Source organism: Corvus hawaiiensis, chromosome 26 (genome assembly GCF_020740725.1).
Source record: "Corvus hawaiiensis isolate bCorHaw1 chromosome 26, bCorHaw1.pri.cur, whole genome shotgun sequence".
Lineage (NCBI taxonomy): Eukaryota > Metazoa > Chordata > Aves > Passeriformes > Corvidae > Corvus > Corvus hawaiiensis.
The window spans coordinates 22,595,993-22,619,639 of NC_063238.1; the positions used below are offsets into that span (position 1 = coordinate 22,595,993).

The 23,647-nt window shown below is 38.8% G+C and overlaps 1 protein-coding gene across 1 annotated transcript; it reads left to right on the forward strand.

Annotated features, from left to right (window-relative positions):
- The first annotated feature begins 8 nt into the window (after positions 1-8).
- On the forward strand, positions 9-22,243 carry POP1 (POP1 homolog, ribonuclease P/MRP subunit). The gene is made up of 15 exons (XM_048286788.1): positions 9-254; positions 2,908-3,084; positions 3,920-4,095; positions 6,477-6,725; positions 7,276-7,363; positions 7,665-7,840; positions 8,463-8,713; positions 8,844-8,937; positions 9,711-9,822; positions 10,792-10,911; positions 15,975-16,090; positions 17,393-17,584; positions 18,451-18,605; positions 19,341-19,679; positions 20,486-22,243. The coding sequence occupies exons 1-15, from the start codon at positions 134-136 to the stop codon at positions 21,141-21,143; spliced, it is 3,024 nt and encodes a 1,007-aa protein (XP_048142745.1). The 5' UTR covers positions 9-133; the 3' UTR covers positions 21,144-22,243.
- Positions 22,244-23,647: the final 1,404 nt, after the last annotated feature.

A 23,647-nucleotide genomic window follows, 5' to 3' on the forward strand; every position in this document is an offset into this window, starting at 1 on the left:
TCCACGTGTGCCGGTGGAGGCCGCGCTGCGAGTGAGCGCCGGGCCGGTGCTGGTGCCGGGGCCGTGGCTGCACCGCCCCCCAACCTCTCCCCTCCTTCCCTCGCTACGGAGAGGCTCCGCAACCCCGCCGGAGATGTCTGGGGCGCGGGAGAAGAAGCGAGCCAAGAAGATGAGGAACCAGCCGGCCAGCGTCACGCTCCCTGCAGAGCCGGGGCCCTTCGCCGGCGGCGGGAGCAGAGCCTGCCCGCCCCCAGGTACGGCTGTGGGAGCCCCTCCCGGGGCTGGCAGGGCGACCCCCCTCAGGGCCAAGTGTCCCCCTCTCCCCAGCCCGCAGCGTGCTCGCCGTGGGAGTACTCAGGGCTTCGTCCCCTGCCGTAGACTCCTTTAGTCCTGGTGCTGCCGTAAGTCCCTTAAATACGGGATTCTCTTTAACATGGGAGACTCGTGAAGTCTCCCTTTCTGGAGTCATTCGAAACCCACCTGGACGCGTTCCTATGTAACCTGCTCTATGTGACCCTGCCTTGGCGGGGGGGTTGGACTGGATGGTCTCCAGAGCCCCTTTCCAACCCGAACTATTCTGTATCCTGTGAATATGCACTTCTCTCTATCCTCCTTTCGATTACACAACGAATCCCTACGGTTCCTAGTCGTAAAATGAATTTGGATGTTATACCCCATCCAGTTTCTCCGTTGCTTTTCTGCCAGACCTGGTACCTGCAGGAGGGGCTGATTTAGCCTTCTGGTGCTGTGATAAATGCACTGGTTTTCCTTCAGATCTGCATGCCCAGCCAGTTCACCTCCTGGGGCTCGTGGTTCCTGTACCTGTGGAAGGGTATTAGCAGGAGGCAGCAGGGCATGTCCCTAAAATGGCAGTGTCCTGGGTCGTTGCTGGAGCATTTTGTACACAGGTAACCTTGGCAGCTGAAGACTGAAGGATCCTGTCAGCTTGTATGCTGGATGCTTTTTTCGTTTATGTGTTTTGACCTGCATCCTCTATGCTTCAATTGGACCTCCATTTCCACCCCCACCTAACATTTAGATATTTTGTTACCTACATTATTTCTGGGAAGAACCCCACACATAAAAGGGCTTGTTACTGTGAGGCCTTCAGAAGTTGACAAATGGTATCTTTGTGATTGAATGAAAAAATCCTTAAGTGTCACTGTGTATTTAGGTGACTGAAGAGTTCCTGAGCAGACAGAATGACACAGCAAGTTGTGCTCAGCCATGTCTGAAGATTTTGGAATGTCATTACAGGAGTATTGCCAGATTAAACATATTTTTCTAACTTTATTTGTAGCAGGGAACTTCTAAGATTACGTGGTTATGTCTTTCTGTTCTGTTAAATAGCATGGATTTTCATCCATGTAACATTCTTCTGTAGTGTGTCGCAGTTTTACGGAGCTGTTTGTAGAAACAAGAAAGAAAAATTCTAAACAGGAGTTACAAAACTATGGATCTATGTAGTAGCTGAAATAATTTAAGGGTTTTTTAGGCATTAAGTCAGTTTTTCCAAACAGCCTTCTGTCTTCTGATTACAATTTTTTACTTCTTTCATGAAGAGGATGTGTTTGTGATTTGAGTTAATTTTGGGCTGTAGGCCTACACAGATTTGCTGACTGAGACAGCTTCCACCCCTCTTCCCCAGCTATTTCCTTCTCGCCTTCACCTCAGTGTCTGGGCAATGCTGCTCTCAGGCAAATGGAAAGCCTGGTCAGGGAATTGTTCCATATGAAAGCTAATTTCTGTTTCTACACCAAACTATTTTTTCTGCACTATTACTGCAGTTCTGCATGATGTGTGGTTGCAGGAGGCTACAACAGCACTGCTGCTGAACATAAAACTTCTGTTTCTTGCTTATTTGAAATGGAAAAGGGAGGTTCTTTGCCTTTTTAAGTTCTCATCCATTGAGATGCTGCTGAATGTGAATCTCCTCCTGGCTGGTCTTCATGCCATTTTTGGGACAAAGGGACAGACTTGTTTAAGAAGCTGATCAACCTGAAAACTTTTTTTTAATCTCTTCATTTCTCTGGACACACAGGTTAACTTTCACTAGAGAAGCTCGCTGAATGCTATGGCCTCTTGTTCTCTCAAGCACTTGTTTTGATGTAGTGGATGGGGTGATAGGAATGGCTGGATCTTACTTAGTCAGATTGTCCGGCATGAACTGCCTGAGAACCATATCTCAAGTTGTAGTAGAAATCCTAACTAAGACTTAACTGACTATAAAGTAATCTAAACTAATATATAATATTAGTTAGGCTGAATATACACCAGTCATTGAATGAGGACTTCAGGGCCCTCTGAAACTTTAGGTACTTGCTTAGGTGCTTAGCACTCCTGAAAGATATGTCTGTACCTTAGGAAGCTTTACTGTAGGCTTTAGTTATTTAATTTCAGCATTGGTTTAAATGCTTGTACCAGACAAGTAACTTACTGCACCATCATACACGTATCATGCTTGCCTTAATTATTACTAAAACAGAAATATGTGTCAGGCAAGAATACACGTGCTTATAGGAAAAAAATTCAAGGGGCAAGAGTAAAAAATAACTTTGCTGTTTTGTTACTAAAACTCTGACTAGACAATAATAAAAATCACTACTGATGTTGCATGGACTAATTTCACTGGCTCTTGGAGGCAGACTCTGGATTTGGTACCATTTTCAGAGCATGCAAAAGTTATTTAATCTACTGCAAGTTTGCTGCAAGGCAGTGTAAAATTCTTATTTATTCCTATAAGAAAGAACTTAATTCTTCTGATTTCTGGTGGCTTTTTCAGTTACATGTATTAAATATAATAGGAGGAGTCTGCAATGTAGTTTTATGAGGAAAGACTAATAGAGTTGTCAGTTACTCAGACTGTTTTGTATTTTTCTAACCTCTTTTCATCTCTAAACCTTCCAGGAGATGTTTGTTCTGAGGAGCAGCAGCAGAAGTTTTCAAATCAGTCATCTGGGCCTTCTTACAGAAAAGACCAATATTTTTCAAAGGGGCAAAGTAGAGGAGAGAGAGGCAGAGGAAGAGGAGGATGGCAAGGAAGATACCAGAGTGTTTCTGAGGAAATGCCAAAATACATAACAGGTTTGCATATGCGGAAAGGTCATAATTTATATGTCCAGGGCAATTTGCTGGTGATTAAGTTTGCTGCCTGTCTTTGTGCAGGAGCAAAAATTAGAACTGATGTTATGTTCTTCTGTTTTTCCTGATTTTCTCCAAAACACAGAAGTAGTTGTGAACTGGAATGAATGACCAGCTGTTGTTCAATGGGTCCTTTCAGACTTCTGACTGAAAAAGTTGCACCTGCTTGTAGTGGGGGATATGCATTTTGGTTTCTGTTTGCCAGCAAAATGAGTATTGACAGTCATCTGCTTTTAATGTAGCCAGTGAAACCGATTTTACTCATGATGTAAGTTAAAGACAACTTTTCCTCTAACAGAACGTTTATTTAGGAGAGCAAATTAGCATTGCAAAATGTGGCAGTGCTCTGATAGTAGATACACTTCCATAAGCATGAAATTGGACCAAGCTCTGGATTTTTATTTGGTTGTTTTAAAACAGTCTGTAATATATTACTGCTTACGGGGTTTTTTTCCATGCTACAGTTTTTTTCACCTCCCTAAATACCACCTAAAAAGATTTCTATTCTAATTTAACAAAGAAGCGTTTAATGCAAATAGGAATTGTTGGTTAAACAACTTTCAGATTCATTAATGTATAAATATTTGCTTGACCATATCTGTAAACGTCAGGATATGTAAAGAATTGAAATTTCTTCAGTGATAGTGTACAATACTTATTTTTATGTCAAGAAGATACTGGACTGCTGTACTAGGAGTAATTCCATAATTTACATACAGTATCCTCCTCTGGTTTTTTTGCTTTTTGTCATGCTCTGATGCAGTTCTTTTCATTCCAGTGTCTACCTTTGCTCAGGCTCGTGCTGCTGAGATCAATGCCATGTTGAAAGCAGTTTCGCAGAAGTCTTCCAACTCTCTGGTTTTCCAGACCCTCCCTAGGCACATGCGAAGGCGAGCAATGAGTCACAATATTAAACGCCTCCCCAGGCGGCTCCAAGAGATGGCCAGGAAAGAGGTATAAGTGTGTTTTACAGCGTTCCATATAGTGGGCATAGCCAAAGTACAGTGTTCAACTCTATAGTTATTAATGTTCAGACCTGAACTTCTGCCAGACTTCCCTGAGTACCCTAAACTTTGGCTGACATTTGGATTCAAAATGCAGGAACACCTCAGCTTCAGGTGGTCGCTCAAGCAGGTCTCGCTAACCACCTGGCTTTGTGATTACTGGACATTACGTGGAAAGTTATTAGAGTTGTGATAAAAGAGTTCACTGCAGGAGAGGTTGTTCAGGTGGTGCATTGGTCCCAGGTGGTCCAAGAATCCTCAGTAAGACCTGTCTGCCTTTCACCCCACCCTGGCTTTGGGATGTGACCGTGCCAGCCTCAAGCCCGCACAGCGGATGCGATGGTTCGAGTGTTACAGCTCAAATGTGGGAGGTACACTGGGGTTATTGGCAGACTGCATGCAGCTTAAGACTTACTAATTGACTAGTCCTAACAGCTCATGAAACTCATTTTGTGGCAGTATCTCAGCATTTAGTCAGAATATGCCTATGGGGGTTACTTGCTCCTTATTCACTGTGGCCTTCCTGAGTGTTTAAAAAGGAAAATTAAAAATTGGTTTAGCAGGATGTTACTGGGAAATGATCTTCCCAATGTTTGGCATTGATCACTTTGTCATCTCTGAGAATTCTTAAAGTGATCAGTTGAGTTTTCTTGGTAAATTTTCTATGTATTAAGGTTGCCTGATAAATTTATTTATTGCATTCTTTTTTTCCCTTGCATTATCTTTGAGTTGAGACCTTGCCTCCTCCACCCTGAGCTCCTGAAGATAATTGTTCGTGGTTCAGAAATTGCTTTGGGTACTTCCCTGCCACACACCACCTACACGTTTCTTAGGGTGTTTTATTGGATCTTCACAACCTGTACCTTATTTTACTGTTTTGGTTCACATTCTTTTTGTTTTGTCAGACGTGACAAGAGATGCAGTTTGGCGTGTTTTCTGGGAACTGAAGGAAGAAGGCATGGGCTGTTTTGCATAGTTAGTTATGTGCTCTGTCCTTGTTAAATCTAGATTTCTCTAATGTTTATGTTTGGTTCTTTTGTGTCCTGCTTTTTTAACTCCTTTCACATGACAGCCTATCTAACTTCTTTGTACATGCTCACACATACCCTCCCATCCATGTTTCCACTCCACATACGACTCTTGGATTTTTGAGATTATTTAATTGGCCCTGGTGCAGCTGTATTTCTTCTGCTACATTTTCTGTCTTCAGGTCTTTTGGTGTGGCTTATGTGTTTGCACAGGCTCACATATTCTTGCAGCTTGTCATATCTCTGTTACTTGTTTTTGTAAAGGTTCTGTCTATTACTTTTCAGTGTTTGATCTACATCTTCAAAGTTATCTGTTTCAATTCTGCTGCATTTTCTTAATTTGTCTTAGATCCTTTATCATGACCATTTTTCATTGAAACATTTACCTGGACCATCTCTTATCTCTTCATTAAGCTTAAAGATGTATGTTTTTCACCTACAATGCCACATCCCTTTTTCTCTAACTGCCTTTCTGAGGCCTGCCATTGATCCAGTGGCTTGTATTTCCTTCTCTGTGATGGAATGATGGGTCTCATGGGAAGATACTTCCCTTTTTTTTTTTTTTTTTTTTTTTAGCTCTCTTTTGATTTCATGGGCTGCTTCAGTGTTTTAAGTGTTCTTGGCACTGATCTATCATTTTCTCTTTCCTTTCTTATTCTTATAACCTGTGTCTGTTGTCAAGTGTTTCTTGGTGAGCTTACAAAGGATATTCTATGAATCTTTTTGGATGTCTTATGGTCCTATTTCTTTGTACCACTTTTCTTCATAAAAAGAAAAATTAAACATTAATTGAATCAAGCCTTCCTCTCTAGCCATGCATTCACATGTAATAATTCTGACCTTGACTAGGTCTGGTTATCAAGAATTTGGTCAAGATATTACCACAGTCCACTCTCATCCACTTCTACATGTTGTAGAACCGATAGGGTCCTTTCTGTCAGTTTGAGCTTTCTGTCTGTATGACCTCAAATCTCCAGGTGTTTTTCATGTCACATTGATTTGTTCATGTGAATGTATTGATGTGTGGCAAAAACTTCCAACAAGAAGTAGCAGCTTACTGTTCACTGTTAACTTTCTGAATGTGTGGGGATTTTGTTTTATGTGTGGATTTCAGTCAAACCTTGATGCACTTAAGTGGATGTGACTTGCATAGAAAATTTCAAAGTGTTAGTTACCCTCAAGAATTATCCAACATGGTGTAACTTAATGTTAGTGCTTCCTGTATCCTTATATTTCAGCCTTTTTCTTTTCAGAATTTTTTTCTCTTGAGATTTGCTTCAATATCCTCTCTTTTAAAAAACAGGCAGAGAAAGCTGTACATCAGAAAAAAGAACAGTCAAAGACTAAATGCCGCAAAGCTAGAAGACGCCACATAAATTTGGTAGCAGAGTTTAATCATAGGCAAAGAAAGAATATTTGGCTGGAAACCCATATTTGGCATGCAAAGAGATTTCATATGGTAAAGAAATGGGGATACTGTTTAGGAAACAGCCCTACAGAGAAGAGCTACAGGGCTTGTTACCGAGCCATGACAAAGCACTGCCTTCTTCAGGTACCACGTTTACATGTTTTGTTTGATATTTTGCCAAGGTGAAGTAATCAGCTGCTTAGTTATAATGAGTATCTATGTGTCTTTGAAGTACTGTTGTGTCAGCTTTTAATAAGACTGCTAAATATGAAATGAATAATTTTATAATTGTAATTCAGGGTGGCAAGTTTCAGATAGAACAAGATGAACCTTTAGAAGAGTCTTATGCTAACTATGACTGAAATACTACATTTTCAGTTTTCTCAAGAGCTGAGAGATTAAATGAATTCTTATATCACCTACCTGAGCAGGATGCTATTGAGGAGAGATACTTTGTTCCGTGTCCTTTTTGATCTGTTGGTTTGATAGGCAGGTTGGCCCTCAAATGAGAAATGCCTCACTGCTCTCCTACAGCTATTAATTTTAAGTTAAAAAGAAACTCATTTCACTTTGGCAAATTTTAGAGAATGAAAAATTACTACTTAAGTGTAAATTGTGAAGCTCTGTGTGGTCCTTTCTTTCCAGGCTCACTTTAAAGAGTTATTCTCACTTTGCCACTATCATATTGTTTCAGGACTTATCATATTATTGTTGTCTGGAGTTGAAGGGTAAAGAGAATGAGCTGCTGAAGCAACTTGCTCGAATGTGTAGCATTGACACAGGTAACATTTACGTTGTTCAAATAAAGATTCTGAATAGACTAAAGGATGACCAATCCTTTTCCTTTTTTAGTAATGTATCAGTCTCAATAGTAGTAACAGAGTTGATACTGAGTTGTGATTTTGGGTGAAAAATGTAATTAAAATATGTCATAGTAGGACTAGGCATTCTCATTTCAGTTGCTTATTAATAAGGTAATTATGGTACAAAATTAGCTACCCAGCAGCCAGACTGAATTTCAATTTTACTTTGTTTATTAAACAACATATTATTTTTTTCTTCAATAAGTATCTTCTTTTTTAGGATTGACATTTCAAGAGGCTTGTTGTCTGTCTGGAAGATTCGAGGGTTCCCTGTATCTTTACCGAGCAGATCGCTATCCTGAGGATATGCTTGGTCCTGTTACATTTATTTGGAAACCCAGGGATGGGTCTGAGAACAGACAGCTGTGGATCTGGGTGCATCCAGCTCTCAAGCAGGTGCTTTTTCCTATATAGTTGAACTCTTATTTCTTTATGTATTGTGCATTATTAATGCTGAGGAGGTCATCTGAAAAGTACAGAAGAACTGGGTATAATACTTGACTTTAGGAATTAAAAGTTGGAAGACTATTTCCACTCTAACAATATTCATGTTCTGCAACTTGTTTTTATAAAGCTTGTACAGAAAGTGCGTGCTGCTGAGGTGTTCAGTGTTAGAGCTTCTGCAAACTTCTGTAGTGTCACTTGCTTCAGGATACATGTGCAATATGATGTTGCTTGAGTCACGTCCTTTCCACTGGCACCCCCAACAGGCTAAGTTCGGTATCATCACAGATAGTCATAATCTGATACTTAGCTACCAGCTTTACAAAAACGAAAATGAACAAAGTAAAATGTTTGCACAGGCAGTTTTTATTATGTTAATTTGAAAGAGAAAAAATTCTTAGCAACTTTCAATATTACTTTCAGCTTTTCTTAGCAAGCCCTTGACTTCAGCAGAATTAAATTTTCCTTGAAATCCATATTGGAAAATTAAATAATGGAGCATAATTTTTAAAAGTGTACTTAAGCTTTGTAGTGCACTGCATATCATCCTAATCCAAACTTCGTTTTTCTTAAGGACATACTGAGGGAGTTAAAAGCAATTTTTCAATGTACAGAGCCTGAAGAAATGCGTATTACTGAGCATGTTACAACATCAGTTCAAGAGGAAAAACAAGTGGAAGTTGTTACAAGCCTTGGCAATAAAAGAAAGAAGGAGGATAAAGAAGGAGAAAAAGCTGTGCCTGTGAAAAAAATAATTGGTGACGGCACTAGAGATCCATTCCAGTCCTACTCTTGGATCGCACAGACTACTGGCATTGCAATCAGGTTTGTTCGCAGCAGAGTCAGAAACTGTGGCCCATAACCACATAACACAGCTGCATTCTGGCTTAACAGTACTGGGGAAAATAATGTGTGTTGTACAATTGTACATTCACCTGAAACTTTCCTGTTTCAGTGACAGAAGCATGGAGATTCTCAGATACCGCCTGATCGGCCCATTATCACACTCCGTCCTTACAGAGACCCTGAAAGCAGCTTCTGTCCAAACAGTAAGGAAATTGGCACTTTGGATGTTAGTGTAATTTTGGTAGTGTTCTTAGAATGTGCAAGCTTCCTTTTTGCTAGAAAGACCCATGAATTATCTAGCTTTACTTTTAATAAAGACTAACCTAGGTATTACTCCGGTGGCTTCTCTGTATTGAGCCTCTTGACTAACACTGATCTCAGGAAGAACTCCCACCTGGATTTTATGTGGGAATAGGAAGAAAATAAAAACAGTGGTGCTGTTGAGCAGGCTGTGTAGTTTCTGCCGAGAGGTCCAGAATAATGCATATTCTCTTTGACAAACCATAGATCCTGTTTCTCAAGCAATGAGCTAGAGCATCTAGAACTAGGGATCAAGATATGTAAGGTACAGAAAACTTACGTGTTTTCAATAAAATATGCAGTTTCTCCAGGATTTAGGTTTTTCGTCCACTTCTTGGCATATAGCATCACTGTGGTTTAGTGGGGGTGTTTTTGTCTCTTGAAGCAAACATGATGAAGCCATGAAATCTCTGGTTTTCTGTAAGAAATAATTAATGACAAAATTAGGAAGTATAGTGGATTGCTTTATTTATTTTTGGAACACAGGTTAAATTGAACAGCTTATTAGGGATTATTGTAAAGTATAGGACTACACTTCATCAGGAAAAAATATTTTAGTTTAAAACTTGAGGAGGAAGAAAGTGACTATAGTGCTTAAGACAAACTGAGAGCGAATTCATACTGATAGAAAATAATGAATAACCATTTGAGTTTAATTAGATATGTTGTTTTCCAGGAGATGGCAGGTTCAGAGACAGAACTGAATAACTGGTGGGTAGAAAACTGCAAGGACTCTGAAAAAGTATCTCTTCATCAATGTCAAAGTGCTATCTTTGAGCTATTGGAAGGTATTTGGGCACGTGGGTGCTGTGGGTGGAAGGGGGGAAACTTAAAATCTAGAGGTCAAGACTGGCATGCTAATAAAGTTGACTTCAGTTTGGACATGCTTATTTTTTCCATAATCAAGAGAGTGATGCCTTTGAGAATATACTTAGATACTTGCCAGGGCATGGCAAAGAATTGAAAAATGTTACATTGGGGGTTTTAAGGGAATTTAAATCCTCTGTGTAGTTCAAACTCTTAATAGATAAACCAAATCTTGTTTGTTATGTTCATGAACTTGGTTTTGAGATTGCTGAAGGGATATACAGTCTGATGCATACTCTCACTCTCTCCCTCCATACACTTCAAATTAAGACAGTAAGTTGTACAATACCTCCACAGATAAAATGGTAGCCTCCAATCCAAAGTGAAAGTATTATACTTTGTTTATGTATGTTTGTTTCTAAATTAACAGTTGTGTATTTGGCTGAATTGTAAAGTATCATAAAGTTGACAGCATCTCCTCATTTTCTAGCACTGAAACAGGTAAGGAACTGGCTTTAGTAGATCCCACACTGTACTCAAGCTATCTATCCAATGTGAGGCAGTTAAGCAGAGATAAGGTAAAACCTTTACAAAACACTTCCAAATTTCCTTTCTCTTGAAGACAAGTGTAGAACAAAAGTTGATGGTTCTTTGAAATTTGTCAAATAGAAAGGATGAATTGAGTCTGTGACAGTGACCTCACATCATTGCTGAATGTAAAGTTAATTGCAAACCAGGTCTTACACTGCTGTTGTTGATTTTTTTTATTATTGGACATTTAACAAGCATTGGTGGATTTTCAAGACATGTAAAATAGAGTATTCTGGATTGCTTCACTGGCTTATAGTGGTGTCATATCCCTGCAGGCAAAACCACACAAAATACTAGTGCAGAAAGATCACAACTTAATTGGTGGTTTCATGGCAATGTTCATCTGTGTGTTTTTAAAGGGATGAGCTCACCATCAGATATGCCACCAGGTACAATACTTGGCCTCACTGTTGGAGATCCTCGAGTCAATTTGCCAAAAAAGAAGACAAAAGCCATGCCAGACTTTGAAAAATACCAAGGTAAAATCCCTTGCCTGTATTATGAAGAGATTCAGTTTCTCTCTACGCTTTTGTTTTCATTAACTGTCATCTTCTATGGATTGTCTCTTGCTGTTTTCCTCTAGGTTTTGGTTCACAATAGTTCCCAATTCCAGAGCCCCCAGCAGAAGAGAAACAGCTTGAAAGTTGCATAGGTTTTAGAACAGTGGTTGTGAGGGAGGGACATGCACCAAAGCTGGTCTTGTGCTCAGTGGAAGCCTCTGTCTGACCATACAGATGATCCAGGTTCGAATCCTGGCAAGGCCAACCAGGTGCTAAAAGCTCCATAGTAAGGTTCTGTTTGGTGTTTAGTCTTCCTGATGCTGTTTATCTCTCCAAGAAGATATCTGCTATTTCTGGTTTATAGGCCTACGGTGTTGAAAGTTGCAATTCCACTGGGAAAAAATTATTACCTTTGCAGGATTAGTATTTCAGATGGCCAAGATGCTGGTTATGATACAAAATGAGTGATGCAAGCATAACTTCTGAAATTTTCATTTCAGTGCTGACTTACACAATGTTGCAGTGCAAAATTCAAATTCAGATGGATGTGAATGTCCTCTAAAAATGTGCAAGAATATGTACAGTATACAATGGGGTTTGTGTACAGTGTAGGCATTCCCAATTAGGTTGACTGCACACAGGCTGCCTCACCTAATAGGAGAAATGTGATAGCTAGCTAGCAAGCAGTAGCAAATAGGACAAGTCGAAAGTTCCAGAGACTTGAAAATACCAAGTTTCCCTGGTGGTCTGTTTGTAAGATGCTAGAATAACTTGGTCTTGCATATCATGTAAATCAGGTTGAACACCTACTTCAGTTACTGTCTTTTAGCTCTTTGCATAATTCTGCTATTTTCATTTTCTTACATCCTCCTATTCTACCCTCTGTATCTAGAACAGCCTTTCTGTTAATTAGTTCTGCTCAGCTAACTTTCTCATCATTAGTGTTCCTGTTGGAAATGCTGCAGCATACATGACCTCTACTTTGGTTCCTTCCTCCTGAGAAGTAAGGTGAGCTATGTAGCACTTGTTTACAGACATTGGTTTGAGGTGGTAAAGGAGTTAGCAACTACAGAAAGTAATTTGGCGCCCTTCATTCTGCCTGTCATGTCTGTGAGGATGGGTTCAAGAAGGCAAGATCAACAGAAGGCATCTAGGTATTTTAAATGTCTCATAGTAGTTTCTCTCCCACTGCTGGAGCTGGTTGTCCCTCAGGAAGGATGGCCATGGTAAAGAGGTAACGGTGTAAGATAGGGAGTCAAGAGCACCCATGTGTTTTTTCTTTTGGCTGGATAGAAATATCCATCTTCAAAATCTTTCTACCTGGGGTTATCCTTCACATGCAAAATATCTTTCATACCACAAATACTCAGAAAAGCTGGTGATGCTTTTTGGTTTCTTTCTGAGTCTTTTTTTTATTCATCATGAACTTAAAACTGCTTCTGTCCTCTCTGACTTTTATTTAGGAGAAGGAGGAGGTCCTTCAGCTAGCAAGGAAAGGTAAATAGCATAATACCTTCTAATTTAGGTTCTGCTGAATAACTCACTGTTAAACGTGACTGAAAAAGTTGAGTAGGCAGAAAGATGAAAGCAGACAGACAATACCACTGTCTTCCAGTAGAAGTTGCCCAATAAAAAGACTTCTCTAAGATCTGTAATTCCATTTTAGTACTGTTAATTTCCCCCTCCTGAAAAGAAAAAAAATTCCTTTTATGAGCATTAGAATTACATAAACTTTCTGAGCCTTGATTGTGTTGTAACCTTACTCAGATGTAGTAATACTGTGAGCTGACCTCTATTAAAAAATGTTAATAGTAATTTATTTGTCTTAATCACATCTTGTTTATTGAGCAGTAAAAGGGAACCACTGGTGTATTCCACACTTTTTTCCCCTTTTTGGCTTCTTGGCCATTCAAATACTCTTAGGATTAGTATTAGTAAGATTGAAATGGCACACAGATTACATATTTTAGCCTCTCTTGTTCTTCAGTATTGTATAAAAGACAACTGATTGTCTTAGATAAACTTTACTAATTTAAAGATGCATTGTTTGTCAAATGAGTGACTAGTTTAGGTAAGTTATGGCCATCACCTTTGCTTGGGGATTGTCATACATGCAGTCTGTGGAATGATACACATCTGTTCATACTGCTTTTTTTTCCGAAATGCTGTTCTGAGATATGCCTGTGTAGCTTTTCCCTGTGAGTAGCACACTGTGAGTAACACACTGATAAATCAAATGTAATTTCAGTCTTTCCCAGTTACTTTATCTTTTCAATGCTTATGCATGTGTATTATGAACATGGGCTGATCAGATTTAATCAAATCAACTGTCATTATTTCTTCAGGCTGGAGTCAAGACTCCCAGTAAGCAGTCAGTTCTCACATGACTGCAAATTAGTACTGTTCTTTTATCCAGTTTAAAGTACACTTCTGACATTTTGATATGTTGTAACTGTCTTGTATGGGAGAAAACAAATTCCACTGCCTTAAAAAACACTCAACATGGAGTATGCCGAAACTTCTACCTAATCAGTGAATGAGATGCATGGAAGGAGAATACACCATGAAAGATACGTGAACTAAAGTTCCTTCTGGAGACACAGAGCCTGGGTCCATGGCTGTAAACACACCTCTTGCAGAGGTTTAGGTATCTGTTCCCAGTTGTCCTGATACACACCTTCCCTACATACATAGGACTCTCAAACTGCTCCTTGGCAGTGTTTATATTTTTTGCTTGCCTTTTTTTTTTTTTTTGCAAAATAGAGGAAGGAAAATTTTCAAATAGAACTCTTAGGCCTGTCTTCTAAGATAATCAGCTGTGCAAATCAGATCAGTAGCTTGAAATGGAACAAAGCCTTCCTCTATCTGCCTGTATCGTCTAAGCACCAACCACTGACACCAGCAGAAGTAGATTGTTGATGAGCTTCATGTGCTTAGTAATGCAACTTCCTATTTCCTATACTAGCCCTAACATCTTACTTTCACGATTATCAGCAACTTATTCATCAGTAAGGTTATTTCCCCAGAAATCTTAAAATGTGGACTGAAGAAAACAGGAGAGAGGTAAGAACTGGTGTGAGGATTTGGGATTATGATTTGAATTATAGTGTGCTTAGTAGAAAGAATAAATTCTCCAGGTTCAGTGAGGATCAAAGAGAAGGAATGTACCAAGTTAGAGAAGAATATTTTAGGCTAATAAGGAGGATATTGGATGGGTGGTGGTGATGAAAAGAAACTGACTTATAAGGTCTTTCTATAGTGGGGAAACAAGTATTCATGCCATTATAGAATATAGGAATTGCAAAGAACTCTGAGAATATGACAAGGATAGGCTGCCTGAACTGTGATAATAGCAAGAAGTGTTAAAAAAAGCAGAGAAAGTTGCAGTGAATAATTTGCAGTTGAAGGAACTAGAACATATTTAAATAATTTAACATAAATAGATTCTGGTGTTCACAAATGCTTTCTGTACAGAAGATGAAAAAGGTACTTTCCTTACCTTATACTTGTAATTATGTGCCCTTCCCCCTTGGTTATCTGTAAGAGTCAGGAAGGAATTCCCTACCACCACCAGACACAGTGTTGTTGCTACTTTTCTCCTTCTTTTGAGGCATTAATACTTGCTTTATCTCCAGACAGAATGTGCTTTGCCTATAGGAGTGTTGAGCTCTCTTAGGTTCCTCCTCAGTTTCCTGTTCTTAATTTTTGGTCAGAGAAGGAATTCTGCTTAATTGGCAAGGATTCCCTTTTTAGTTTTATTGTTCTTAATTTGAAGGAATGCCACCATAATCTGATAATTTCTTTTGCATTTCTTCTCCTCACATAAATCTATTTCATTAGCAAGAATGCATGGCAAGTATCAGTAACATCATCAAACTGTCGCAAGTGCTGCCATAGTTAATATTTCTTGGAAAGGATTTTGCAACTTTTAGTAATGGGTATGTCTTAAAGACTGTGGATTTAAAATAAATAATTATTGCAGTTACATTTGGCAGTACACCCATCCAATATCCAGTTTGCTAGGTGCTGTTAGTACCACTGAATAATCTGAATCTTCTGTCTTTGAGTCTTTGTCCACATTACCTGGAAAAATTAGCAGAACCTTTTTTTAAAAGACTTAAATAATTTTAAAAAACAAAACAACCCCTGACATGTTATGTTCCTTTAATATGTAAGACCTTGTGGATGATGAAATGAGAAGCAATCCCTCAAAGTTTTTAATCACAGAACTATTAATAGGTTCACTGTATTGTTTCTTGATAAGAGTTATTTTACTTAAAATATGGATCAGCATTCGCTACATACTGTACTGTACACTGAAGGCTGTTAATCCTCTGATCACTAAAGGTAGGTACACATTTTCTTTGCTTTGCTTAGATTGTAAAATTGAAAAAGAGATGGGTTATTTAATACTTCAACAATCCATTTTAAAGCTACAAGTGTTGTTTATTTTCAGAAATGTACACAACTGTTGATTTGTGCAGACATAAGCAAGAATAGTCCCTTCCTTGAAGCACACAGCCTGAGAAGATCCAGAGCAGGAAACTAATACTAAATAAGTAGTTGTATGCTAGTCATAGCCATACAAATATTTCCTGTATGTACATTTCTTGAAGGTAACCCTTGCTTCTCTTACAAGTTTACTTAGGCAGACTTATTTCAGGCTTTGTAACGTTCCTCTTTCTGATTTTCACCAAGTCTGTTGAGCTTCACACTCTGCCAGAAAGGCCAGATTCCAGAATATTAAAGGTGGCATGTAAAGATCTTATTTACATCGCCAATGGTCATGTCTTTTGTTAATGAGAAATGCTGGTGCGAAAATACCATGTTAGTCCTTCTAACACTAGTAGTTTATTTCATATTTTGTATTGGGAAAAACATGTGACAGTAAGATCCACAAGCAGTGATGCTTGTTAAGCTTTTAATAGTCTTTTCTTGGTTGTCTGCTCATTATACTTACGATACAGAAGTGGCTTTGGTAATTTGGTACTTAAACCACAAAAATAGTTTGAATTTTGTTTAAAGGTTCTTTTCTTTTGTAGATAATGATAAAGTTAGGCAGCTGTACCTGAAGGGTGTACCTGTAGACTGTGCTCACAGCTTTATCTGGGACCATGACATCCGTAAGAACGTCACTGAAAATAAAATCTCAGAGCAGGTAACTAAGTAGATGGGTTGCCATGGAGGAAATGGCTAATGGTTCATAGAGTCCATAGAAAGAGACTCTTAGAATTTGTATAAATCTAAGATTAATCAATGGCTTCCTTAATGTCATAGTATCCAGCTGCTGACTTGAAGTGGTTTTTTGTAGCCTTTGCATAATGTTCTTGCACAGCCATTGACCAAGATTCAATTAAAATAAAGCTTTATTGGATTGTCTGCAGGACTATAGTTGTAGATTTATTTAACAGAAGGGTTTGGAATTGGATTTTCATATATCACCTTGACTCGTGCAGCAGAAAAGACTGACACAGGAAGGTTCTGGCCTTTAGCTGTAGTCAGGGTGATTCTTCTGATAAAAGAACTGTGGAAGTTGGAAGGAGAAAAAGTCCTGTGTTTCTGAACTGCAGCACACTATGCTGTGGGTGTGCTGGGCAATAACTTGTAATTCGTAGAGAACTTCAAATTTGCTGTTGCAGGTTTGAAATCTCCTATCTTGACATTTTCATTGACAATGGAGGGCAGCCCATAAAGTGCATGGATAAAAGGTGATTTAGTCCCAAGAGGTGATAAACTTTTGGCACCATTGTAATCAGAAAGAGTAAACATTTGTATGGCAGAAACATCTTTCTAAATATTGTCTTTCTGAAAATTAATTTTTTACCCTTTCAAACTGTCTGACATAGTGTAAAAAAGTATAGTATTTAGAAAATATTACTCTGGCACATGAGTTACCAGCACAATCTTTTTGTGTATGACAGTGTTCTTCATGCTGTCATGAAATTTAATGTTTACCTGATAAAACAGAGGGAGTCTGACGGTCTGTTTTTTAAATGAATGTATTCTTAATGTGGTACAATGGAATATAACAACTGGTGATTGACAAAACCTCAGTGCCAGCATGCTTTATGTAAAACTGATGACCAGATCTTCTCATCTACTTGGACGTAGTTCAGATTTGCTCCATATAGTGACAGACTGAAAGCACCTGTTCAATCTAGTCTTGTGCATAAATCTATAAATACAAAGTTGTAAAACTCGCTTTTCCTCCTTCATCTATGTTGTGCCTTGTACCCGCTCTTTATCAAGGGCTATGGAAGTAAGAAGGGGAGAAAAAGAGTGCTTAATACTCTTTTTTAGAATAATTTTTCATGCCTTGATGAAATTCTGTTCAAATGTATAGTGTATTACTATATTTCTCCTAGCTGTAAACTCACCTTCTCTCTGTATCTTGAAAGGATATCTGGAAGAGGGAAGAAGAATGGTTATTAACTTATGGGAAATGTCTCCTTCTTCTCAGGATTTAAACCATATGAGAGCTCAGTTACTGGTACCTGGATCACACCTTGATTTGGGTCCTTGTGAATCTAAGATTCCCATACTGTTGGTGCAGCAGCCAGGGAAAATGGCTGGAGAAGATCGACCAGGATGGGGAAGTGGCTGGGATATCTGTCTCCCAAAGGGCTGGGGCATGGCTTTCTGGATTCCTTTTGTAAGTGACTTTGATGGCAAATTGCAAGTAAATTTAATAATTTATATAATTTAGTTTAAATTAATCGATTTTAGAGAGTGTACTTCACATTGTATTACCAATTCCCAATTACAGGATCAAAATCTCACTTTAAAAAATGGCATATGAACTGGTTCATGACAGAAGCTTGGTCTTGAAACTTCAACAATAGCTTTCCATGTCTTCTGTTGGGTACAACTATGCCCACACAGCAGTCTAAAAGCAGCAAATCAGTGGGGAGTCAGGAGAGAAAACTGAAGCTATACCTCTGTGTTTCTACAAGCATATGTCTCTAAAGAGAAATCATTTGGTGCCTGCTGCTAATCAGTTTCCAGCTTGGCTGTCTACACCTTGTCACCAAATTGGTTGCCTGTGATTTGGGAGAGAGCTTGAAACAAAGTTCAAGTTAACCTTGAATACTCCTTTGGTGCTGTTTGAAGTATCCTGCTTTGAGTGTTTAGGTGGTAGTTTTAATATCTTTCTGCAAGTTACAGTTATGCTTTTGAATGTGCAGGGGATTTAGTTGCAGTGATACCTATTGTATGGTTAAAATACATTGGGCAGTGCCTGTCGAAGTAATACAACATTCCTGGCAATGTCAGAACCTGTAAAATTCTCTTTGGTTTTGTTGATAGTTTTGCAGAATTAAATTTAAAGAGCATGACTAACTTATTTGTTAAAATTAGCATCTAGAACTGTAGAAACCATGCTTAAGTTTATTTTTAAAGCTGAAGTGGTAGACTTCCAATTTTCTAAGGAGGTACCCTCTGGGCATTAATGTTTTGTTTCAGCTAGGAACCTATAATTGGTTCAAACATTATTTTTTGGGCATTTGGTTTTTATAACAGATATATCGAGGTGTACGAGTTGGTGGCTTGCAAGAGGCATTAAAGCATTCTGAATACCAAAGAACACCTCACACTCCAAATGATTTCCCAGACTGCCAAGCAGGAATGCAGTTTGCCAAAGAACTGGAAACCAGTCTTCTTGAAAAATTCAAACGGTAACATTAACTTAAAAATTGACAGCAAGAATGATAAAAATGAATACTGCTTAAAATATTCCATTAATTATCTGTTGTTGTGTTCATTGGACTTTATTGAGATCTTTCACTAGTGTTTTAAATCTTAGTATTATGAAAAAGAAAGGAATCCTAGATATATTTAACTCAGCTAAACAGGGCATGTGAATTAAACCCTTCTATTCCCAGAGATATGCTCAGTTACAGAGCTGTTACAAGGCTGCATAGCAATAAAATAAACAAAACTATTTTGAGATTCTTAAGCAGCAAATGGGGGAGGAAGTAAGACAATATAAAGGAGTATGTCAAAGTATGTACCAAGTGTTAAAGAATAAAGTAAATTAAGAGGTACATTTTGGGGTCTAATTTTAAATATCAGCTGTTCTGAAGTTTGCCTTCATTTTTACTGCAACAAACAGAACTCTTACCCACGAGTTTGGAGTAGCTGAAAATGTCCTATGCACCAACTGGTGTTGGTTCCCCTTCCAGGTAGGAGGGGCAAGTAGAAGTTCAGAGGGAAAGGTGGTGGTGGTGTCAGTCACAGCAGGTAGATGTTTCCAGCATGGCTGAAAGGATATAGAAGTACAGCAGCATTTTGTAGATTGTAATTTTAAAATTCTTGTTCAATGAGATTAGAAAGTTAACTGTGCATTCCGTTCTGTTTTAAATACTTGATTTTGAACATATTCTTACCTACTCACTTGATTTATCATTTAGACGTCCACCTGCAAAAAGGGCAAATTATGTCAAGCTGGGCACTCTGTCTCCTTTCATCTGTCCTTGGGGGCAGCTGACAAAGAACTGGGAAGGAAGAATGAAAGCTTCAGGAGGATTTTTTTGTCCTTCCTCCACACATCCTGAGTGCTGCACAACTGAAGGGCAGACCTTTTGTGACCCCAAAGCAGAAGAGGTCAGAGAAGCTTCCCCTGAGACTGGTGAGGTAGAGGAGACCATGGAAATAACAAATTCTGAAGGTGCCCCAAAGACAGAAGATGGTACAAGCATCCAAGATTTTGGTGAGAGAGAAACTAAGACAAGTGACTTTATTGTTCTCAGGTATGTCAAAATGATACACACATTTTATTTCTTTATTGGTATTTATTGAATTGGGGAAAGGAAGAGCTCAGCCTTGGTTATTAAGATGAGAGAATTATTTGATCCAAATACAGTGAGATTAAATAGTTTTCTCATGAATCAGAATCTGCTGTTGAGTGGAAGTCCTTCTGCTTTTCTCCAGCAAACTTGGTGACTACATAAAGAAAACTCCTAAATTATCTTAAATTTAACACTCTGGAGTTTACTGTGTTCTTAGAGTTGGTGTATTCTGTCTGCTTCCAGGTCAGTGGAGCTTTTGGAGGCTCATATTTATGACTTTAAGACTGTTGCTGTGAAAATCATCTTGCATTCTCTTCTCTAATACATCACCACAGGTGGTTCTTGCACTCCTTAACAAGGTCTAGAAAATAGAGAATCCCCTGCATTCCAATGCAACACATGAGGGCAGCAACAGTATTGGAAAGTGCCTGAACACAGGTCTTTCATTTTTGTGTGGTTACCAGGGGAAGAAAACATCAAAAGTTCTGGACTGCATTAGTGTCACTGGAAATTTTAGAGTGTTTGTGGTTTTACCAAGCTTTGAGGGTTTTAACAAGTAATGTCTCCTTCCTTCTTAAGAAGACTCATGATTTCCACTCACCGATGATTTTATGCTAAGAGTGATACATGTACCAGCTTTTGGAAAGTTACAGAAAGCCCCAGGGGTTTTTTAAATTGTGCTCTTGCAAATATGTGGGGTGCTAGATTTCTGTTGTACTGCTTGTTAATAATTATCTGTGATGTTTATTTTTGAAAATTTTTAATAGGAGTGAGAAACTACTAATGCAGTTATCAGCCTGGTGTTATCCCACTGCTGGGAAAGATCGGCGAATCCGCCTTATTTCTCGACTGGGACAGAAGGCAATGACTGAAGATGCTTTTTTGCCAATGTTGATGAGCTACCCAAGGGCTCTCGTCTGGGTTAACTTGTCACTCTTGAGAAAGGGGAACCCTGAATTACATGCCATGATCTGCATCCCAACAGAAGATGACTTGCTGCATCTAAGCAAAGACAAACTCTTCTGTGGTCCACAGGAACCCAAACATCGTGACATATTCAAGGACAAGGTTCAGAAGCAAAAAGAGAAGAAGAAGAAGAAAAAGGATAATGTGAAGTCTCTAGAGAGTGACCTTCCAGGCATTCCAGATGAAGAAGCAACTGAGGACCATGAAGATCCCATACTTGGTCTTTGGTCAGATGCTCTCCCAGATGTTACTTCCCACTGCTCCAGGACTGTCTTGGGGTATGTCACTCGAGGGGATTTTTCATTGGCTGCAGGCTGTGGAGAAGCACTGGGTTTTGTTAGCTTGACTGGGTTAATTTATATGTTACACAACCAGCCAGCAGATAAAAAAGGGCTTGTTTTGTTAAGGACTCCAGCATCTCTGCAGTACAGATTTGCAAGACTTAATATTGAAGTTTAAGTATCATTGCAGTGCAGTAGAATGCCAAAAATACCAAAGAATTCTGTTTTGTATTCTGTGGCCTTTCTGACTTGTCTCAAATTTGAGGTTATTCTGAGCCCAAACAGCTCTAAGATTATGAAATAATTAAAAAGCTTTTTAGCATTATTCAAGAAAATAACTAATGCATAAACAGATTAGAATTACTTTTGATGTCTGCATTGCTAAGGATTTTTAAGAGATCATTATCATGATCTTCTTTATCTCTAAAGAAGCATATTCTTCATTTTTTTCTCCTCAAAGCAGTGGATGCTATAACAATGTACAGGAAATCATCATTTTCATTTTAGAAGTCTTTGCTCAGATGGACTGTAACTTTACAGTGCACTTTCACATGTAACTGCATGCAATCTGATCCAGTGTATATAGCGAGTGGCTTTCCTGATTCCTCGTATCTGAGTACATGTGGCTGCAGTGCAGCAGAGCTGCGTAGAGAAACCTGGTACAGAAAGCTGAATGCTTAAATGAAATGCAAATAAAATATAGCCCAGCTATGTAATTTTGAATTATAGCAACTGGAGCTTTTAAACTGGAAGCGTATCAGTCTGTCTCCCTAGTCTGAAACATAATAAGCCTTTCAGATGCAAATTGCTAGTGGTGGGTCAGCATACATTTTCTGTTAATAATAGGGGATATTTTTGTTCCTTAAAACATGAATTTATTTTTGTATGGAATGCGTTAGAATTGAAGGTTTCTTCATGTTACAGTACGGTTCATGAATATTGTTCAAACAATCATAAAACTTGTAAAATATGCTGGGGGTAAAGAGAGAAAGGTGTTTGATTTGCCTGGGACAGTGTGGGTAGGTTGCTTGTGTTTGGTATTTTGTTGGGGTTTTTTTTTAAAAATAGCCTTAAGCATCTAGCCATTCCTGAGTTACGGAACTTGAAAAGGAGTTTACAGTAATACACTGTAGTTTAGTAGCAGCATGATACAAATATATGTCAGTTGGTAAAATTATCCTGAAATGATCATGTACAAATAAAAATGTAATGTATTCTTGAGTCAGTAGTCTATTGACAAAGTTTGATTCTTAGAGAAAATAAACATGGATTAGTTAATGGCTTTTTCTTTCTACATGTCACTATTCAACTTAATTTCCTCTTTCACAGTTTTGTTTGAAAGTCTTAGGCAAATTTATTAATGTTGGCTGGAGTTGTTGGAGAAAAGATTCAGTGTGCCTTACCCCCAAAATTATTAAAATTTAGGACCATTTAAATATGGCACACACATGGGGAAGGAGGAGGAACATCTGATTGCAAGGGAAGTATTGGAAGTGGGGCTGGATTCTTTTTTAAAAAGTCTTCAGAAGATGGATTGTAGAATGTGCACCAGCAATGGGAGCTGTGATGGCATGTGGGAAAGAAAGATGCAGTTTCCAGCACAGCTTGGATTGCAGCTGCCTGAGAAATCATGCTGAATGGCTCCTCACTGCTCACCTTTGATGCACCTGATAAAGCAATCATGGTCCCAGACAGGTCCTGGGAAGCATCGCTGGAAAGCCAGCAGATGGCCCCAGAGGAAAGAGCTTGGTGCTGGCAGGGCTGGGATTCACACGCTCCTGGCGTGTGACTGTGAGTGCTGCAGCCTGTAGGTATGTGTGAATAAGGAGCCCCTTAAACTTTACAGCCTGGCTGCTCTGATCAAGTTCTCTCATGGTAATAATCCTGGATTTAATGAACCTTTTGAATTGTAAGCCCGATTGAAATATTTCTAGGATCACAGTTTCCAGAGCTGTGCTTCATGGGAAGAAAGGAGGGGAAGTGATGTTTATATGGTTTTCTCCCTCGTCACCTCCCTCATCTTCTTAATAGATACATATTTTCTTGCCTCAATAGACCTGGCTTGTATGTGAGAAAGAAAAAGAAGGCCCCACCCAAGCTATCATTTTTTCTTTTCTGCTTGTAGATCTTTTGTTCACTGAGTCTTTCCCAGGTTTTTATTTTTTAAAAAAAACATCTGGAGTCTTTCCTTTTTTTTCTTCCTATTGGTAATTTCTGCCAGGTTTTCATTTTGACACTTCCTGTTACTTTTCTTTGATTTCCATTCTCTATTTTTGATTTATGATCCTTGTCTCTGGTGAGCCAATGAACAGAAACTGGAACCCAAGTGCATCCTGTTCTGTATATCTTGTAATATTGTTACACAGTTGTTTTCCTTTAAGTCAATGATTTATGCCTTAAGACTTCACTCCTTGTAAAATACACTGCAAACCAGATAAGTTAAAAATGCTCAAAACTCTCAGCCAAAATTTGTCAGAAAAGTACTGTGACTTTATGTAGCTGCAAGGAAATTTTTATCTGTGGTTGCGATTTCCAGATTCCAAGTGTCTCAAGGGTGACTTAGTCATAAAAACCATGTCAACACCGGATAATCGAACTGTGGATAATTAAACCTGTGTTATCTGTGCATCAGCTGTACAGTACGTCTGTGCTCATCACGTTGAATCAGGTGTAGCTTACAGC

What these genes read in the sequence shown, in the direction of transcription:
- POP1 (XM_048286788.1), top strand. Translation starts at nt 134, where the DNA reads ATGTCTGGGGCGCGGGAGAAGAAGCGAGCCAAGAAGATGAGGAACCAG. An exon ending in AATGCCAAAATACATAACAG is followed by an intron (nt 3,085 to 3,919) that starts GTTTGCATATGC and finishes TTTTCATTCCAG; the next exon opens with TGTCTACCTTTGCTCAGGCT. An exon ending in AGTGACTTTATTGTTCTCAG is followed by an intron (nt 19,680 to 20,485) that starts GTATGTCAAAAT and finishes AATTTTTAATAG; the next exon opens with GAGTGAGAAACTACTAATGC.